The sequence below is a fragment of the Hordeum vulgare genome, chromosome 3H, assembly GCF_904849725.1.
Source record: "Hordeum vulgare subsp. vulgare chromosome 3H, MorexV3_pseudomolecules_assembly, whole genome shotgun sequence".
NCBI lineage: Eukaryota > Viridiplantae > Streptophyta > Magnoliopsida > Poales > Poaceae > Hordeum > Hordeum vulgare.
This window is the reverse complement of record NC_058520.1, coordinates 466,620,727-466,637,197: the sequence shown is the minus strand read 5'-3', so window position 1 is coordinate 466,637,197 and position 16,471 is coordinate 466,620,727. Positions and strand designations below refer to the sequence as shown.

Below are 16,471 nucleotides of genomic sequence, written 5' to 3'. Positions count from 1 at the left end.
GGCTGACTCCCAAACGGCTACCCTGTACAACAACGAGGATTGGACATACGAAGTGAATGAGCCCGGAGGAACGACAAACGATGGCCAGCAACACGGAAACAGGGCTTTCAAGGTTTCTTTATCCTTGTGTGATTGCTCTTGTGGGAGACCAAGGTTGCTTCATCTCGCATGCTCGCATTTGTACACGGCAGCTCGCAGTAGGAATGTGGACGTCAACCATCCACTAACCGTGAGGGAGTCCGCGTTCTCGATCATGACCACGAAGCATACATGGGCTCCTAGATTTGAACCATACTTTGACCAATCACAATGGCCGGAGTATCATGGAGTACAACTATGGCCCGACCCAGAGTGGAAGGTTGTGAAACTGGGAAGACGAAAGACAAAGCGTTTTAGAGGAGACATGGATGGATGGGGCCATGGTGGTGGCAGAGAAATGGGGAACAACCAATTCCAAGAGCCTACTGAGAGATCACAATGTGGAGATTGCGGTGTAACAGGGCACAACAGAAGAAGGTGTACGGCGCGAAAGAAGAAGTCCAAAAACAATGATTCTAGGTCAAGCCAACCAAGTCCTAGCCAACCAAGTCCTAGCCAACAAGGGACGGGTCAAGGAAGCACGAGCCAACAAGGGACGGGTCAAGGAAGCACGAGCCAACAAGTTCCTACTCAACATGTTCCTAGCCGACTTGGGCTTACTAGAGGACGTGGTACTAGAGGAAGTGGTGGTGGTAGAGGCAGTGGTGGGATAGGTCGTGGTGGTGCTAGAGGCAGGGGTGGGATAGGTCGTGGTGGTGCTGGAGGCAGTGGTGGGATAGGTGGTGGACTTACTAGGATTGGTATGCGTGGATACCTACAAGGACCATTTCTGTATGTCACATATTTCACTTATCTTTATCATGTTGTTTTTGATGCTCCTTTGTGTGTTATTTTACTAACTATGAGCTATGATGCCTGTTTTGTAGGTATGGCCGCTTCTCAGCCGAACAAGGCAAAAGCGGAGTGGGGGGAGGAGAAGGATGCAGCCAGTGAGGAGCAGCTGTTGATGGAGAGGGCTGCAAAGAAGTTGAGAGAGGAGGATGCAGCGGAAGCGCGAAAGAAGAAGGATGAGGAGGATAAGGCAAAGAGGGATGAGGAGTGGCAAATGTTCCTTGAGCATAAGCGATATGAGGCTAGGATAAAGGAGAATGACAGGAAGACGCTAGATAAACGTAAAAAAGAATATGAAGCTAACTTTAAGAAGATGTTGGCAGAGGCCGCAGCAAAGAGAGAGCGGGAGCATCAGCGCTTCACGGAGAGGGTTAAGGAAGAGGCTTCAAAACTGCGCAAAAGGGAAGAGGAAGAGGAAGAAGAGAGGAAGAAGAAGAAGGGTAAGGGGCCTTGCTCGACCCAATAGAGTCGGATGCTTGTAATCTATGTGTTGTTGAACCTTGTTTGGTTCCGCGCTTTATGACAATGAAACTCCACTATGTATGCACTTTTGGACGTAAGTTACTTCAAGAACCGTATGTATGTTTGAACTCCACCACCACTACTATGTGCTTTGTGTTGTATGTTTTAACGTATGTATCTGAACTCCTCCACCACTATTTTGGAACTCCTCCTCCATTAAGATGCAGTTCTAGGCATGACAGAGTGTGTGGCGCCTAAGCCTTAGGCGCCACACATGTGTAGTGTGGCGCCTAAGGCTTAGGCGCCACACATGGACTTATACAGCCTCAGCGCAGCCCCTCCCCACCCCCTCCCCCAGTATAAGTCCATGTGTGGCGCCTAAGCCTTAGGCGCCACACATGTGAAAACCTGCTAGAACTGAATTTGGACAGCAATAAAGCAATTTTTGACAGCAATAAAGATCTTATAACAGCAATAAATCAATATATTGACAGCAATAAAGCAATATATTTCCAGCAATAAGGATCTTTTGACAGCACTAAATGGTTCACAACAACTGCAACAACAACTAAATGGTTCACAACTCGAAATAGTTCAAGACTACAGTAAATAGTTCAGCTCGACAAGTGCAACACCAACTCCAAATCACTTGGGGCCTCGTCCCCTCTTGGATACTAGCTTCTTCCTTCTCGCAACCACAAATTGATCCGGGTCATCGGACTCATCGTCATCGTCATCCTCAACCTCATCCTCCCTGCTTCTCATCCTTGACAAACGAGAGCTCCCGGCCACCGGATTCTTCCCTTTCGCATAATCATCCGGTGAGTAGCGCTTAAATTCCTTCCTGGGCTTCAACATGTAAGCGGAGCGTTGGAAAGCCTTCAACATCATGTCGTCCGCAGCCTAATACATATGAAGGTTGAAAGTTCAAATTTGAAGGTTCAAGGCTGAAGGTTGAAAGTGCAAACTGTATGGCTATGTCATACCTGAGGAGTGTCAACATCATCCTCCTGAGTATTTCTTTGGGTAATGTCACCATCATCCATACGAGCGCCCCAAGAAGCTGAATCGTCAAGAGTATTTCTTTCGGATGAACCGGATCTCGAAGGTGAAACATATTCAGGGTCACGGCAACCTAAAATGTTGGATAGGCGCCGTAACTTCTTGCCCTGTTCCTGTTAGATTCAAATATAAATGACATATATTAGGTAACCTATAATGTTGCATTCGTGGGCAAAATAATAGTAATGACACAACACCTTTATGAATAGACGAAGTGCAGATTCTCCCTTTTTTCCTCCAGGTGTGTTATCTAGAATATCTTCGGACTCGTCAGCTTGTTTCTTGACCTCTTTGCGCTATGATCACAAGACAATGACAACAAATAAGTGCAAGTGAATAGGTCTGCTAGAATTCATAATTTACATAGGGGAGCACACTTACCACAAAGTTCAGGACAGGGGCGAAGGAAGTTTGGTACCCTTCGCGAATCAACTTGCTGTAACCGCCTTGGGCAAGTTCATCGTACTCAGTGGGTTCTTCCAATATGTCCTCCTCGTAAGCCGGCGGACAAATCTCGACACGAGTACTCTCCTGAAACCATCTCAGGTAGTTGCTGAACGCAAGAGCACAATGCTGACGGTACTGGGTTCGTTGTATGCTCGAAGTTGCCTGCACACTTTGCTCGAACATAAGGACGTAGCTCTTATGATGCTTCTGCCAGTCCTTGATTTTTCGCTGCCTCCTCCTATCCAACCTGCTTTGAACAAAACACATCAGTAGCTCGCTCAACACTAAGAACAAAACTAATCACTAATTATTTTTTGTTACCTGTGAAGTTGTGTGTCCGTGTCCACCCACTCCGGCGGGTGTGGCTGAAAGTAACCAAATTGACGCAGCACACGATGCGGGAGATGCCACTCAACCGCCCAATTGCATATTAGGGGACAACGCATTAGCCAAAGATGTCTTTCCTGCACGCATAGTGCATTCAGCTCGAACATGTGTGCATCACCAAAGTTTGTCCCGACACCATATGGCTCCCATTCAACCTACAACACAAGATGAATACCACAATTCATTTCACTCACAACATAGAAGCTGGAAGTCAACTCTGAAACCATCTTACCTGCTCGGGGGTAAGCGAATCCATCTCGTTGGTGTATTGCTTGTACAATAGGTTCACTTCGCTTGCCACCTCCGATACCAAGTCCCACTTGTAAGCCCATGTAGGTTGCCGTACAGGGTTGTCGTGGTCATCCCAGGTATTCCACTTTGAGCTTTTAGGGCGTCCAACAGGTAGGCGTTCCCAGCTCCATACTGAAAGTAGGAGCATACAACCACCAACTCCACCGTCCTTTGTCGTCCTGCGACAAGCATCGTCCAACTACAAGTAACAACAAACATGCATCAGTTTAGCAGAAAAAGATAACAGAGAGTACTTAATATTAACAATTTATTACCTGCCGATACAAGTAAGCCAGTGCGGCCGAGCCCCAGCTGAACTTGTTGTCCAAAACAGTCAACGCCTTCAGCCACATCCAAGGAGCATTCTTGCCTGTGCCGTCCGCAAAGATAGTCCTAGAGATGACGTACCACATGTAGACGCGAGCATACCTCTGGATGACCTCGTCATCTGCGTCCTCAGGACAATGAGCAAAGTTGGCGGCAATCCAAGTGAAAGTGGCGCCGGCAGGGACTCTATCTTTCTTCCCTCCATCTTCCACCTCCGGCTCCTGCGGCGACATACCAATAAGAGCCTCCATTTGATGCCGCCATCCCTCAGAATCAATGCTCATACATAGTGGCTTCCCCTCGATGGGAAGAGCGGTGATCATGGGAACATCTTGAAGAGTAACCGTCATCTCTCCGGTCCGGAGGTGAAAACTATGTGTCTCCGGCCTCCAACGATCAATGAGTGCTGTGACTGCCGCAGCGTTCAGATTTGGAGTTGACCGACTCACAAGCTGCACGAATGGAAGGAGTCCCGTCATCTCGATGTACGGGGTGTACCGCTCATCGTAATGCATTACAGAGGATGCCCCATGAGACCGGATCTTTAGGGGCGTAAGCTCCTGCAAACATATAGGAGAAGAAGATATCAAGTGCTTATTACATTTTCAAAATATTACTAATCTACTAATCATTTTCTACTTACCATCTTCTTCTCCGACATGAAATAGGCCCGGTGTTCAACGTCATAAACATCATTCAGAAGCCACACCATCCTACAAATCACAAAAAATTACTCATTTACTAATATTCAAATAAGACTCATATACTCATATGAACTACTACTAATACTAACTACTACCACTAACTACAAACCAAAACCTAATGCAATTCCTATACCTACTACTACTAACTACTACTACTAACTACTAACTAGTCATATACTCAACTAACTAGTCATATACTAACTAGTCAAATCCTAACTCATATCCTAACTAGTCAAAACCTAACTCATATCCTAACTAGTTAAAACCTAATGCAAATCCTAACTCATATACTAACTAGTCAAATCCTAACTCATATCCTAACTAGTTAAAACCTAATACAATTCCTATACCTACCTCTACTACTAACTACTACTACTACTAACTACTACTACTACTCACTATTCATATACTCAACCAAAACCAAAACCTAATGCAATTCCTATACCTACTACTACTACTAACTACTAACTACTCATATACTCAACCAAATCCTAACTAGTCAAATCCTAAGAACCTACTCAAATCAATCTACTAAAATCAATCTACTCAACCAAAACATAATAAAATTGGATAGAAGGATGGGAAAGGGAAGGGATGGGGGAGGACATTACCTTGGGGGATCAATCCAAGGAAGAAATCCTCAGATCTGAAGGAGATGGGGGAGGGGATTAGGGAGGGGATGAGAGCCAGCCGCCGCAATGGAAGTTTCTGTTTGAATGAGGGAGGGGGTGGGGAGGGGGTGGGGAGGGGAGGGGGCTGGCCCGTGGCTCTGTAAGTCAGTGTGTGGCGCCTAAGGGTCAGGCACCACACATTACAATGTGTGACGCCTGAGGCTTAGGCGTCACACTGCCTAGGGGTGGGGCCCTCCCTGCCACGTGGTCGGGGGTGTGGCGCCTAACCTCTAGGCGTCACACAGTACAGTGTGGCGCCTAGGTGTCGGGCGCCACACAAAAGGGTCAGGCCGGTGAATTATTTCCCCCGAGGGGTCAATCCGTGAGTTCTTTCGTCCCAGGGGTCATTTTTGTCAATTTTGCCGTTGGAAAGATGGATATGCTAATCATACAATTACAAAGCAACCATACGAGGTTGAAGTTGAAGACCACTAGCCAATGAAAATAGATTAAAATCTACTAGCTGATTTCTTTATTTTGTAAGCCCCCTCTCCTGCTTGACATGTGCACTTGTGAGGCACACCCACCGCTCTTCCACCTTGCCTTATCTTTTCCCAAGCTGTTCTTACCACTCATCTTCTTCCTTCTTTTCCCCTCATCTCTCTTTGCAACCTACACGCTCTCCTGCTGCTACACATCTGCCATGGATGCAGTCGCCGCGCTGCGAGCTGGTGTTAGCCACCGCAGCTAAGCATGGCCCCTCTAATTTGGCCCGCACCTTTTGCTCCCCAACTGCAATCCATGGGAGAAGTGGGGAGGGGATCTCCGCCATTGCTGCACAACGGAGGAGAGATGCACAACACCGACCTCTACTAGTCAGCAACGATGCTCCACCATGGCCGGTATTGCAACGCGCCGGTGCTGCTGAGAGAGGAGTGCTGCAACCGATCGATCTTGTCGGAGACGGGGTTGCTCCCACACAGCTCACACGGTGTGGCGTCCTCCCTGCTCTCGACGGACGGTGGAGCTGCAAGTGGCTGTGTTGTAACGGCGGCGGAGCTGCAGTGCAGCGGTGTGGTGCTGTGCAGGTTTGACGGAGCTACAGAGTAGCGGAGCTGCATGCCGGAGCTGCGACGGGTCGGCGGCGCTACAATGGAGCATCGCGGTTGCAAAGAAGCATGGTCGGAACTGCGACGGGTCATCGTTGCTGCGTTCGAGCACTTCATGTCGGTGTCGTGGCTGCAATGAAGCATGGTCGGAGCCGCGACGGGTCGCCGGCGCTGCGTTGGAGCACAGCCTGTCGGTGTCGCGGGTGCAATGAAGCATGACCAGAGCTGCGACGGGCTGCTGGCGCTGCGTTGAAGCTCTCTCGGCGCTGCGCTGGAGTGCGGCCTCGCCGGAGTTGGCGGCTGCAATGGACCATCCCCGTGTTGTTGTTGTTGTCGGTCGAACCGTACTCATCCCCGTGCTGCTGCTCCTACTTGCAAAATGTGACGCTGCTTTCCACGATGACTAGTGTTTGTCGTTTCACTGTTGATCCAACTGCTGCACCGGAAGGATTGGACGACTGTGTAGCTGAAGCCCCTAGCCAATACGTACAAGTTTAGCTAAAATAAAAAATTGCTCGTTACCGCTACCTACCTGTGGCTGTCTAGCCAATTAGCAAGTGACACCTCAAACTATATATTGTATAAAAAGTTTTCCAATATTTATAAATATTGATATTTTGACAGCGGTTCCTCCACTAGAGTACTACTTCCTCCATTCCTAAATATAAGTCTTTTAAGAGATTTCACTTGTGGACCGCAAACGAAGCAAAATGAGTGAATCTACACTCTAAAGTATGTCTATATACATCTATATATAGTCCACTAGTGAAACCTCTAAAAATACTTATATTTAGAAACGGAGAGAGTATTTTTGTCGATCTAGCGGGCGAGAGTACTACATTTTTTCACCCAAGGACACACATGCCTCTGTCACTTCTCTCGCCCCTGCAAACAAATCACTGGACTTTATTTCATCTTACCCAATTAAAAGTATTCATATCTTTCAAACCATAAGTTCATATTTGAAATAATTTATATATTTGAACTTCCGGCACCAAGAAATTCAAAAGTAGACCGATTTTGGATACATTTCAAACACATTTAAAACTTAATGTTTCAGAATTTGTATGTGAAATAAGCACATTTAATTCACCTGAAAATTGTGAAATGATCCTTTTTCAATAGAAAAATGTGGAACCAACCTATTTCATTAGAAACATATTTCAACCCAAATATAAAACAAAAATGACAATTTGTGAAAGTTATTATTTGGAAATGTGTAACAGTTTATTTCAAAATGTGTGAAGATATGTCATTCACAAAAGTGCAGTTGAAATTGAGTGATTTTGGTGAAACAAGCCAGTAACATATTTCAGAGTCGTGACAAAAAATAGAGTGAATTTGTAATGTATGATTTTTGAAACTGGATTTTTCAAAAAGTGAACTAGTTTATTTCAAAAGTGTGAGATAAAAAATCAACTGAAATAGATGTGATATTTGTGAAAGAAGCCAGTTACATATTTTATCATTGTGAAATAATAACAACAGAAAATGAAATTGTAAAATACGATTATGAAACTGATTATTTGAAAATGTGAAATGATGCATTTCAAAAGTGTGAAATTGTAATATACGATTTGAGACTGGTTATTTGAAAATGTAACATATTCCACTCTTTTGAAATAAACAGTTACATATTTTTCAACTGAAATATGTTTATTTCACATACAAAATGCGAAACATTAAAATTTAAATGTGTTTGAAATATATCCAGGATTGGCCTAGTTCTAAAGGTCTGGCGTCACGAGTTCAATCAAATATATAAACTATTGCAAATACAAGGTTTTAATTTAGCAAAGGTGTAATAAAAGGTTGGATCTATTGTGTGAGAGGAAAACGTGGCTCTCGACAATAGTGGGCCCCAAAAAGTTGTATCTCATTACGTACAATTTTTGAGTAAAAGAAAAGAGTGGATAAATAGATAGCAATTGCACGCATCTTGACACTGAATTGAGGCCGGTAGAAGTCTAGAAGATATGTTATCGGTCGGTTAACGTTGAAAACGACTTTCTGCAAGTTTGGCGCCTTCCGAGCAAACGATGAATCTACATTACGGATCGACAATCACAAGATCAACAGAATCAGACCACCAGCCGGGAGCTCTTCTTCCTAGCCAGAATATGCGGCACGGTGGGCGTCTGCACGGAGCAGCTCATGAGGTAGCTGTAGCAAGGGGGTATCTGGGACCTCCACGCCAGGGCCTCGAACCTGCCGCTCGGCGCCGGCCTCCCGGACAGCACCTCCTGCAGCGTCATCCTGGGCGCGTCCTCCTGCTCCGGGCGCGCCTGGTAGCAGCCGTAGGACACGAACACCTTGGACGTCTGCGCCAGCCGCCACAGGTAGACGTGCCGGTCCTTCCGCAGGAGGTCGTGCGGGTGCTTGCCGAACAGGTGGCGGTGCCTCTCCGTGTACTCCCTCATGTTCCGGAGCACGCCGCGCCATGACCGGGCGTCCAGGTTGGCCCTCAGCAGGCTGCACGCGATGTTGGCGCCGATGAAGGACCCTTTCTCCTCCGTGCATATGTCCATGGCGATGGCCACCAGCCTCGGGTGCTCCTCCGGGTTCGCGCCGCCGAAGGCCAGCGTCTTGAAGTAGTGCCAGTAGGCCTCCGGGCTCAGGACCTTGAGCCTGAGCGCGCGCTCTGTGCCCAGCCCGTCGGCCGCCTCCGACCTGCTGGTGACTATGATCCTGCTCCCGGCACCCTTGCAGAATGCCGAGGAGCGGAGCCTCCTCCACCGCCCCTCGTCTGGGACCTCGTCTCCGGCCAGCTCGACGATCACGAGCGAGCGTTTGTGCGAGTGTGAGGCGCGGCCGTGATGCTTGATCAGGCCGTGGTCTCCTGGATCGTTCAGCTTCTCGTCCTCCAGGTCGTCGCCGCTCATGAGGAGGATGGAAGAGAAGTGGTTGCGCACCCTGTCGTCGTGGCAAACGTGCTCGACAAGAGTGCTCTTCCCGATCCTGGCCGGGCCGACGACGGGGAGCACGCCGACTCCATACTCTGCCTCTCCTTGTCTCAGCAGAAAGCTTATGATCTGCTCCATTTCCCTCTGCCGGCCGAACATGAGCCTCTCCAGAAGCAGGTGCGCGCTGTAGGGCTGGCGGCACACGCGAGGGTAGCCGTTGAGAAAGACGACGAACTCCTTCATGTCGGCGATCATGCTGCCGAGCCGGTCGACCACGCGCCGCACCTCCGCGTCGCCGTCCGCGCCTGTCGACCACGCAAGGCAGAGGCGCTTGGCGGGGTTGAGGTTGAGCCTGGACAGCACGGACGAGAAGCCGCCGGACGGAGCCGGTGCGTCGTCGTCTGCGACGTCGCCGCGGCCGCACGTGAGGGCGTCGAGCATGTAGTGGCCGCCGTACATGGCCTCCCTGAGCGCGTCGAGCTGGCGGAGCATGGCCTGGTTGGTGATGCGCCGCCCCTCGGCCTCCTCGACGGTGACGCCCACGCGCAGCAGCGCGAGGTGCAGCTGCCGGATGCCGTCCTCGGCGCTGCCCTGCTGCAGGTACCTCTGGACCACGAACGACACGGACCTGCCCAGCAGGTCGCTCAGGATTGCGGGCAGGAACATCTCCATGGTCATAGGAAGGGAGGAGCAGAAGTGATGATCGCAATATTCCGGTTGCAGCTGCTTCGGTCTTTGGTGCTTGGAATAATGGCGGCGGGAACGCGCGGGTCGGGTGAGTACATATACATCGTCATCACGCCCCATGTTCACGGGCTCTGACCGCTCAACAGCGTAATGGAATCGGAATGGAAGGGAGGAGCAAAAGTTTCACCATCGGAACGGCGGCTATGCACGTTGGCTCCTTCAATTGGCCATCACATCGGAAGGGGTCTGACGCCCAGCCGATGGCGATCTTGCCGGCGCCAAGGCCATCGGCATCAGATTATCCAGCCACCCAGCTATTCCTAGCAAGTTGACACTCCCATTGCACAATCTGCATGCACTTGCAGGACAAGGAGCATGCATGCACCTAAGGCAGGCTTCACTGTCGCTGCAATATGTCCCGTTTGTCGGATGTGGTTGGCTTGAGACTTTGCATCTTCTTGCTCATCAATCATCAATCATCTTCTTGGCGGCGCTGTTGGTACATTTCTAATTCTGCAGGTCCTGTGCCGTGCGCGCTCAGGCAGTGCGATGGCTGTTTTGCCGGCGAGCTCACGGCGCAGCAGCGCCCCCTCAGGTTCAAGCTCAGTACCACGCACACACCAAAAACAAAAATGGAAACGGAGACATAGAACAGAACCAAAATGCCGCAGCGATATATATTTCCAGCAAATGCTTGAGTAATACGGAGTAGTAGCATACTACATCACAGTCAGTAATCACTACTCACTACTCACACGACTAGATTAACATACTACTACATACATCAACTGCCTCCTGAAAAACACAAAGATCAAGTGCATCTTTTAATTTAAACCGCTCTTTCCGCCTGCCCACCACGTATTCTGCTTCTTCTACCCTCGCCTTTCAGCACACGCGGCATAGAGCATCAAATCTCTAATACAGGCCGCAGCCCACAGCAAATCCCAACATGAATCCCGACATATCGGTCTTGATCCTGGGGAGGTTGGATATTGTCATGGAGTAGTAATCTGAAATCCGGAACACGTGTCTTCGGCAATTCTCAAGCACTGTAATGGTTGATCCCTTAACAAAAAATTATTCGGGCGTTCACCAAACAGAAGGAGCTGCCTGTGTGCGTATGCCATCAGATATCCAAGAGCCGAGCACCAGGATTGAGCAACGAGATTGTCTCTCGGAAATCAACCAATCATCTACGAAGACAAGGGTGGACCCTCAGATTTTGTTGCAATCACTGTGGCTGACCATGCAAATCTTGGTTGCTCATCAGGATCTGCGAATCTATCAGTAAGCTTCTTGATGCAAGCAAAATCTAACCGAGGAACTTCTGTTGTTCGACCATTCACATCCCATCAGGCGAATGAACAACCAATTTCCCAAACCAAAACATGTGGAAAAGGCTAGCGGCAAATTGGAGGATAGTTCGCCAGAAAAATAACAAACTCGTTCAAGTCACCAATGGCCTTTTCTAGGGTAGCAATCATACCTTGTAGATCTTCTATGTTGTTACTGCCAAAGAGCACTGCTTTCCTATAGTTATTGGACAAACGAAGACACTTCGCTGCATTGAACATAGATAATCCAGGGAACTGACTCACCTCCTGCTCATCCTCTTTCCCTTCTTCAAGGATTCGACATTTGAAGTTATCAAGCATATAGCGGCCTCTATGCATCCCTTCTGTCAATATCCCCAGCTGCTGGAGCATCTCTCGATTGTTAATAAGCCTTCCCTCTGCCTCTTCGGCGATGGTATGGGCTCTAAGAACCAACTGATTTAGCCGCTCCAAATTCTTCTCGACGTCTGGAGGCCGCCAGTATTTCTTGATGGCAAAGGATACTGTTCTGCTGACAATATCACCTATGACTGCAGGAACTATTATATCCATTGTGGACCTCCTTCGAAGTTGTCACAATGAAATGAAATGATAACAGAGATATCAAGTGGTGGTGGTCTAATATGCCATGTACTTCTAGTCTTTCTTTAATGACCCTCTTAACATATCACTGTCTTACCTTCTGCTAGTCGCTAGAGTCTCGAAAACTAATAAATATCAATAGCTCTTCTCCTGTTGCTAGAGTGCCGGAATCAAGATCAATTCTTGCGCTTCCAAAGTAGGGGTGTCTTGGTTGTGGCGCTTGTCTCTTTGTCTTATTACCAAGCAACAGCAGAATATCGAGCTGCTTTTATTTCGAGGAGAAGAAACAAGACAGCAGACATACACATCAGAAGGAAATGAACGCTCTACATTGCCTTGAGAGTTCAGAAAACTGCACGGTGTCAGTGTACTTACCACTATTTTGGACTATTGCGTCCGAAAAAGAATGTGAGCTGTGCTACAACTACAATTAGTGGTAGAGTGCTCTCCTACGGTCTAGCAGGGTTCTGCCAATCCCTTTCGGGGTGGATGGATCGGCATCGGAAAAGGGAAGGATGGCACCAACAGATAGCAAAATAGACTGGTGAGTGGAAGGGGTAGTTGGTGGTTTGGATGCCAGAAGAAATCAACATACTTCCTCCACTCCTAAATATAAGTCTTTTTAAAGATTTCATTAAGGAACTACATACGAAACAATATTAATAAATCTACACTCTAAAGTATGTCTATATACATCTGTATGTAATCTTTTAGTGGAACCTAAAAAATGACTTATATTTAGAAACGAGGGAATAGATCCTAATAGTCAGACATGCTGGTTTTGTACTATAAGAACACGTCAAGATGGCGCAAAGTACGATACCAATTACCAAACCTAAGAAGTGAAATAAGTAGCCAGAATTCCATCATCATACTATATCTAAAACCCTCTACACATAAAGACCTGTATTTTCCCCCTCAACACTAACATCAATCTGATCAAAATGCAGCACCTACTAGGATCAAATCAAAAGCTAATAGTAGGTATTACAGGTCACATCTGCGGGAGGTTACTGACACGTTGTCATCAAAGAATGACACTGGGATAGCGCGGCAGACAGATGACATGTTCACATCTTGCAACGATCGACTAGTCGACTACACTGTACCAATAATTGTGCAGCATTTGTGCTGCTCTATGAAAGGGTCAGACATGCTACAACCGGAACGCTGTTCCAACAGATCAGAGCGAATCAAACGTTACTAGTCACGCAAAGTCAAAGGGAATCGATTACCTATCACATCCCCGTAAAGATGATGCCGCGACCCGCCGCGTCAGGTAAGCAGGCGAGGCTGGCGTCCGGGCCGCTGGGCCAGGGTCAGAGACGGCAGCCGAGGGGCGAACGCGCCGGGTCTTCGGCCTGCCGGTGAATCGGCACCAGCGACCCCCGTCCGGCAACGGCTGCCTTCTCCGCGCAGCCGCACACGCTGGTCGCAGCCGCGGGCATGGGCATTTGCTGCTGCGGGGAACGGAAGAAGTCTGGGAGCGAGGAACGGGGAGTAAATTGATCATAAGCACCACATTTGTAGCTAGGTACTCCAAAACTAACACTTTTGCCAAAAATCACAAAATACCACCACTTCCGCGTCAAGTGGATAACAAATCGCATTCATTCTAGATTGAACACATCTAATAGCAAAACTGTCTGATGAAACCCGTTTGTTCTCGAGAGAATAGCCAGAATATCACTAGTGAAAACCATAAATGCCAAAATACCATTATGAAAAACCGAAGTGCCAAAATAGCACTCAAGTTCAGTTTTTTCATACCTAAATAGCATTGCCTTCTATTGTGAAACATATTCTGTTAGTCAATGATGGATGGAGCTATCAGTTTTTTCTACCTTGCCAAAAATACCCTTCATCTTTTCTCTGAGCATGTGTGTTGCTGCCAGTTGTCATGAGGCTAGCTTGTACCGGTCAAAGTGGTTGGTGATTGTTTCGCCAACCCAAGCTTTAGTCACGGCTGTTGTACGATGCAAGCCGGCCGCCTCACCATTGTATTCGTGCCGTTTCCAGCGACATGGAGACGCCACTCTGCAGCAGCTGTGTGTCGCCATGCCCACCCAGCTCCTCCCTGCATCCAACCCATCGCCGCCCCAATCTTTATGTGGAGCACGGCCCCGTTCATGTCGCGTCCCATCCTCCAGAACCACATGGGGAGCATGGCCCATTTGTGTGTTGCTTGTTGTTGCTTACCATAATACTGTAGCTAGCACCTGCTACTGCACCATGTGGCTGCACGACGCCGTCACCGCTTGCTAGTTGCTAATGGTGTGAGGCACAATGGCCAACATGGCTGAGGCAGCGCAATAGCGGTCGTGGCGGCCGACTGAGCTAGAGGTGGATGGTTGCGCTGACCCCTTTCCCTTGTCCAGCGGCGAGCATACAGTAAAGGGCAAAGTAGTATTTTTAATCATCGGCTAGTCTCATTTAGCTCATAATGGTATCTTGGCATGATTTTTTTAAGTGAGTGCTATTTTGGCATATTGGTTTTTCATAGTGGTATTTTGGCACTTGTGGTTTTCACTAGTGCTAGTTTGGCTATTGGCTCTTTGTTCTCTGGCAAAGGCTTATCCTAGTCATTGTTTGACTTGCTTAGGTGGACGGGGTCCCACCTGTTAGCCACACCTTTTGTCTTCTCTCTCATCTCCTTTCTCCTTTTCATACTAGTAAGCATGCACGTGCAACGCACGTCTAAAAAAATTGGATTCGTATGGTATCATATAGAAAAATAATTTCTGCTTTTTTCAGACGGGTACAAAATGTTATTATGTCATTCAAATTGTATTTTCAAAATTGTGACATATTTATGATCCAACACACGTTTCATAATCTATAGTAAAACATATTTGAGTTTTTTATTGAGCCATTTATCAGTGTCTTATATAAAACAATATGAGAACGTGCGTAACATATGATCCAGAAACATGTCTCCGCACAAAATTCACGATCACATAATAATTGTATTATAATTCTTACAGAAATATATTTTAAAAACCAGGACTAAGCACATCTTGATGGTCCATCTTTTGAAGCAATGAAAGTCCATCTATAGATGCGATCTATGCTGCTTCCTTCAGTGTATGGGATATTGTTTTGAGATTCATTTTCTTCATACTTTAAAATATGCACCAAAAATCGCTTCCTCAGTTCAAAACAATCCTACATATGCATTAGACAACATTGTTATACCAAGTTTGTATGTGCAATGTGTATACAAATAAGCATGGTGTAAATACTCACCTCGGGTATAGGGAAATATAGCTTTCCATCGCACAATGAGTGCATGTAGTTAAAAACCAAATACACCGACAAGGCACTGCATGTATGAAATAAACACATAATGTGTGTTGAATTAATGAATTATTTAATATTTAATGCATTGAAAAGATTCATACGGGTGTGAGTTTGTTGGAACAACCGGAACTATACATTCCCATTTAGAGATATCGTCCTTGAATGCAGGGTTTGCAACTTGGAGTGCGAGGTTTAGGTTACTGACCACGGTTTTAAGTATATTCTTCCCCAAAGTAGGTAATGGTATCGGATCAAAAATTGAGATAATTTTTTTATCTTGATCCAAGACAAACAATAGAAACAGCCCAAAAATGTCCCAAGGCAATAAAATCTGCAATGATGCATGCATTTATAAATACATGAAATATTAATTAAAACCAAATAAACCACTGTTATAAACGAAAAATTAAAATCTTACCATATCACACTGTGAGATATGATACTCATTGTTGTCAGGCCAACTATGAAAGAATCGTTTAAACGTAGCACTGTCCATATTTTCATGATGACTTGGGTCTCGTGCATATTGAAACATGGACTAAAATAAAAATAAGAAAACAATAGTGCTATGAGAAAAAATATGTAAAACGCAATTATAGTAACTTACACAAAAGTTTAGATCCATGTAGTGAGATGGAATGTCTCTAAGAAGCTGGACTTCGTGCCGCACTAGTATCCGCACAGCCATGTTAAAGCAATCAATATCCATATATTCATCATTGTTTAATATGTTTTTTATTTGTCTCAACTTTAAGCTGATAGGGTAAGGATCGGAGCTTTTCACCCATTCGCTTCTGTAAAATCAAAATTTCGTCAATTATAATGACATGAGAGTAGTTTATTAGAATACAAAATGAACTAAAAGAACATGGCTTACTCTAGTAAAGCGTCATCATCAATCATACTGATGAACAAGCACAGTTCGTCTATTAAGTCATCGTTTGTTGGGTTGACACACGGTGAAAGGATATATGACTATGAGATGAGCTCAACATCTAATGATGTATTCGATGTTTTGAGATTATGAGGGGGTCCATCCAGAATCATACAATCCGTGGAATCTATATTGGTTTCGTCATCTTCCATGTCTCGATTTCTTATATTATCATCATTCAATTCCGAGTCCACTAAAATGACAGCTAGTTTTGTTCTAAAATCTGCCATATGATCCTATTAAAGTAGAAATAAGAGTTAGATAATGATACAACATAGAATAAGTATTACATAAAAATGATCCTATTAAAGTAGAAATAAGAGTTAAATAATGATACAACATAGAATAAGTATTACATAAAAATTACCTGCGTAGGAGTGTTAGACAAATCATTTCCAGTG

General features: G+C 46.2%; 2 protein-coding genes across 2 annotated transcripts; both read right to left on the bottom strand.

The window, feature by feature from the left end:
* Positions 1-1,858: 1,858 nt before the first annotated feature.
* Positions 1,859-2,561, bottom strand: LOC123444303. The gene is made up of 2 exons (XM_045120987.1): positions 2,379-2,561; positions 1,859-2,295 (listed from the first exon to the last, which is right to left on the bottom strand). Exons 1-2 carry the CDS (start codon positions 2,436-2,438, stop codon positions 2,038-2,040), a joined length of 318 nt encoding a protein of 105 aa, XP_044976922.1. The 5' UTR covers positions 2,439-2,561; the 3' UTR covers positions 1,859-2,037.
* A 5,708-nt stretch (positions 2,562-8,269) lies between these two features.
* Positions 8,270-10,452, bottom strand: LOC123444302 (disease resistance protein RGA2-like). Its single transcript, XM_045120986.1, has one exon. It carries the CDS (start codon positions 10,038-10,040, stop codon positions 8,412-8,414), a length of 1,629 nt encoding a protein of 542 aa, XP_044976921.1. The 5' UTR covers positions 10,041-10,452; the 3' UTR covers positions 8,270-8,411.
* Positions 10,453-16,471: the final 6,019 nt, after the last annotated feature.

What these genes read in the sequence shown, in the direction of transcription:
- LOC123444303 (XM_045120987.1), bottom strand. Translation starts at nt 2,438, where the DNA reads ATGGATGATGGTGACATTACCCAAAGAAATACTCAGGAGGATGATGTT. An exon ending in ATGATGTTGACACTCCTCAG is followed by an intron (nt 2,296 to 2,378) that starts GTATGACATAGC and finishes CATATGTATTAG; the next exon opens with GCTGCGGACGACATGATGTT.
- LOC123444302 (XM_045120986.1), bottom strand. Translation starts at nt 10,040, where the DNA reads ATGGGGCGTGATGACGATGTATATGTACTCACCCGACCCGCGCGTTCC.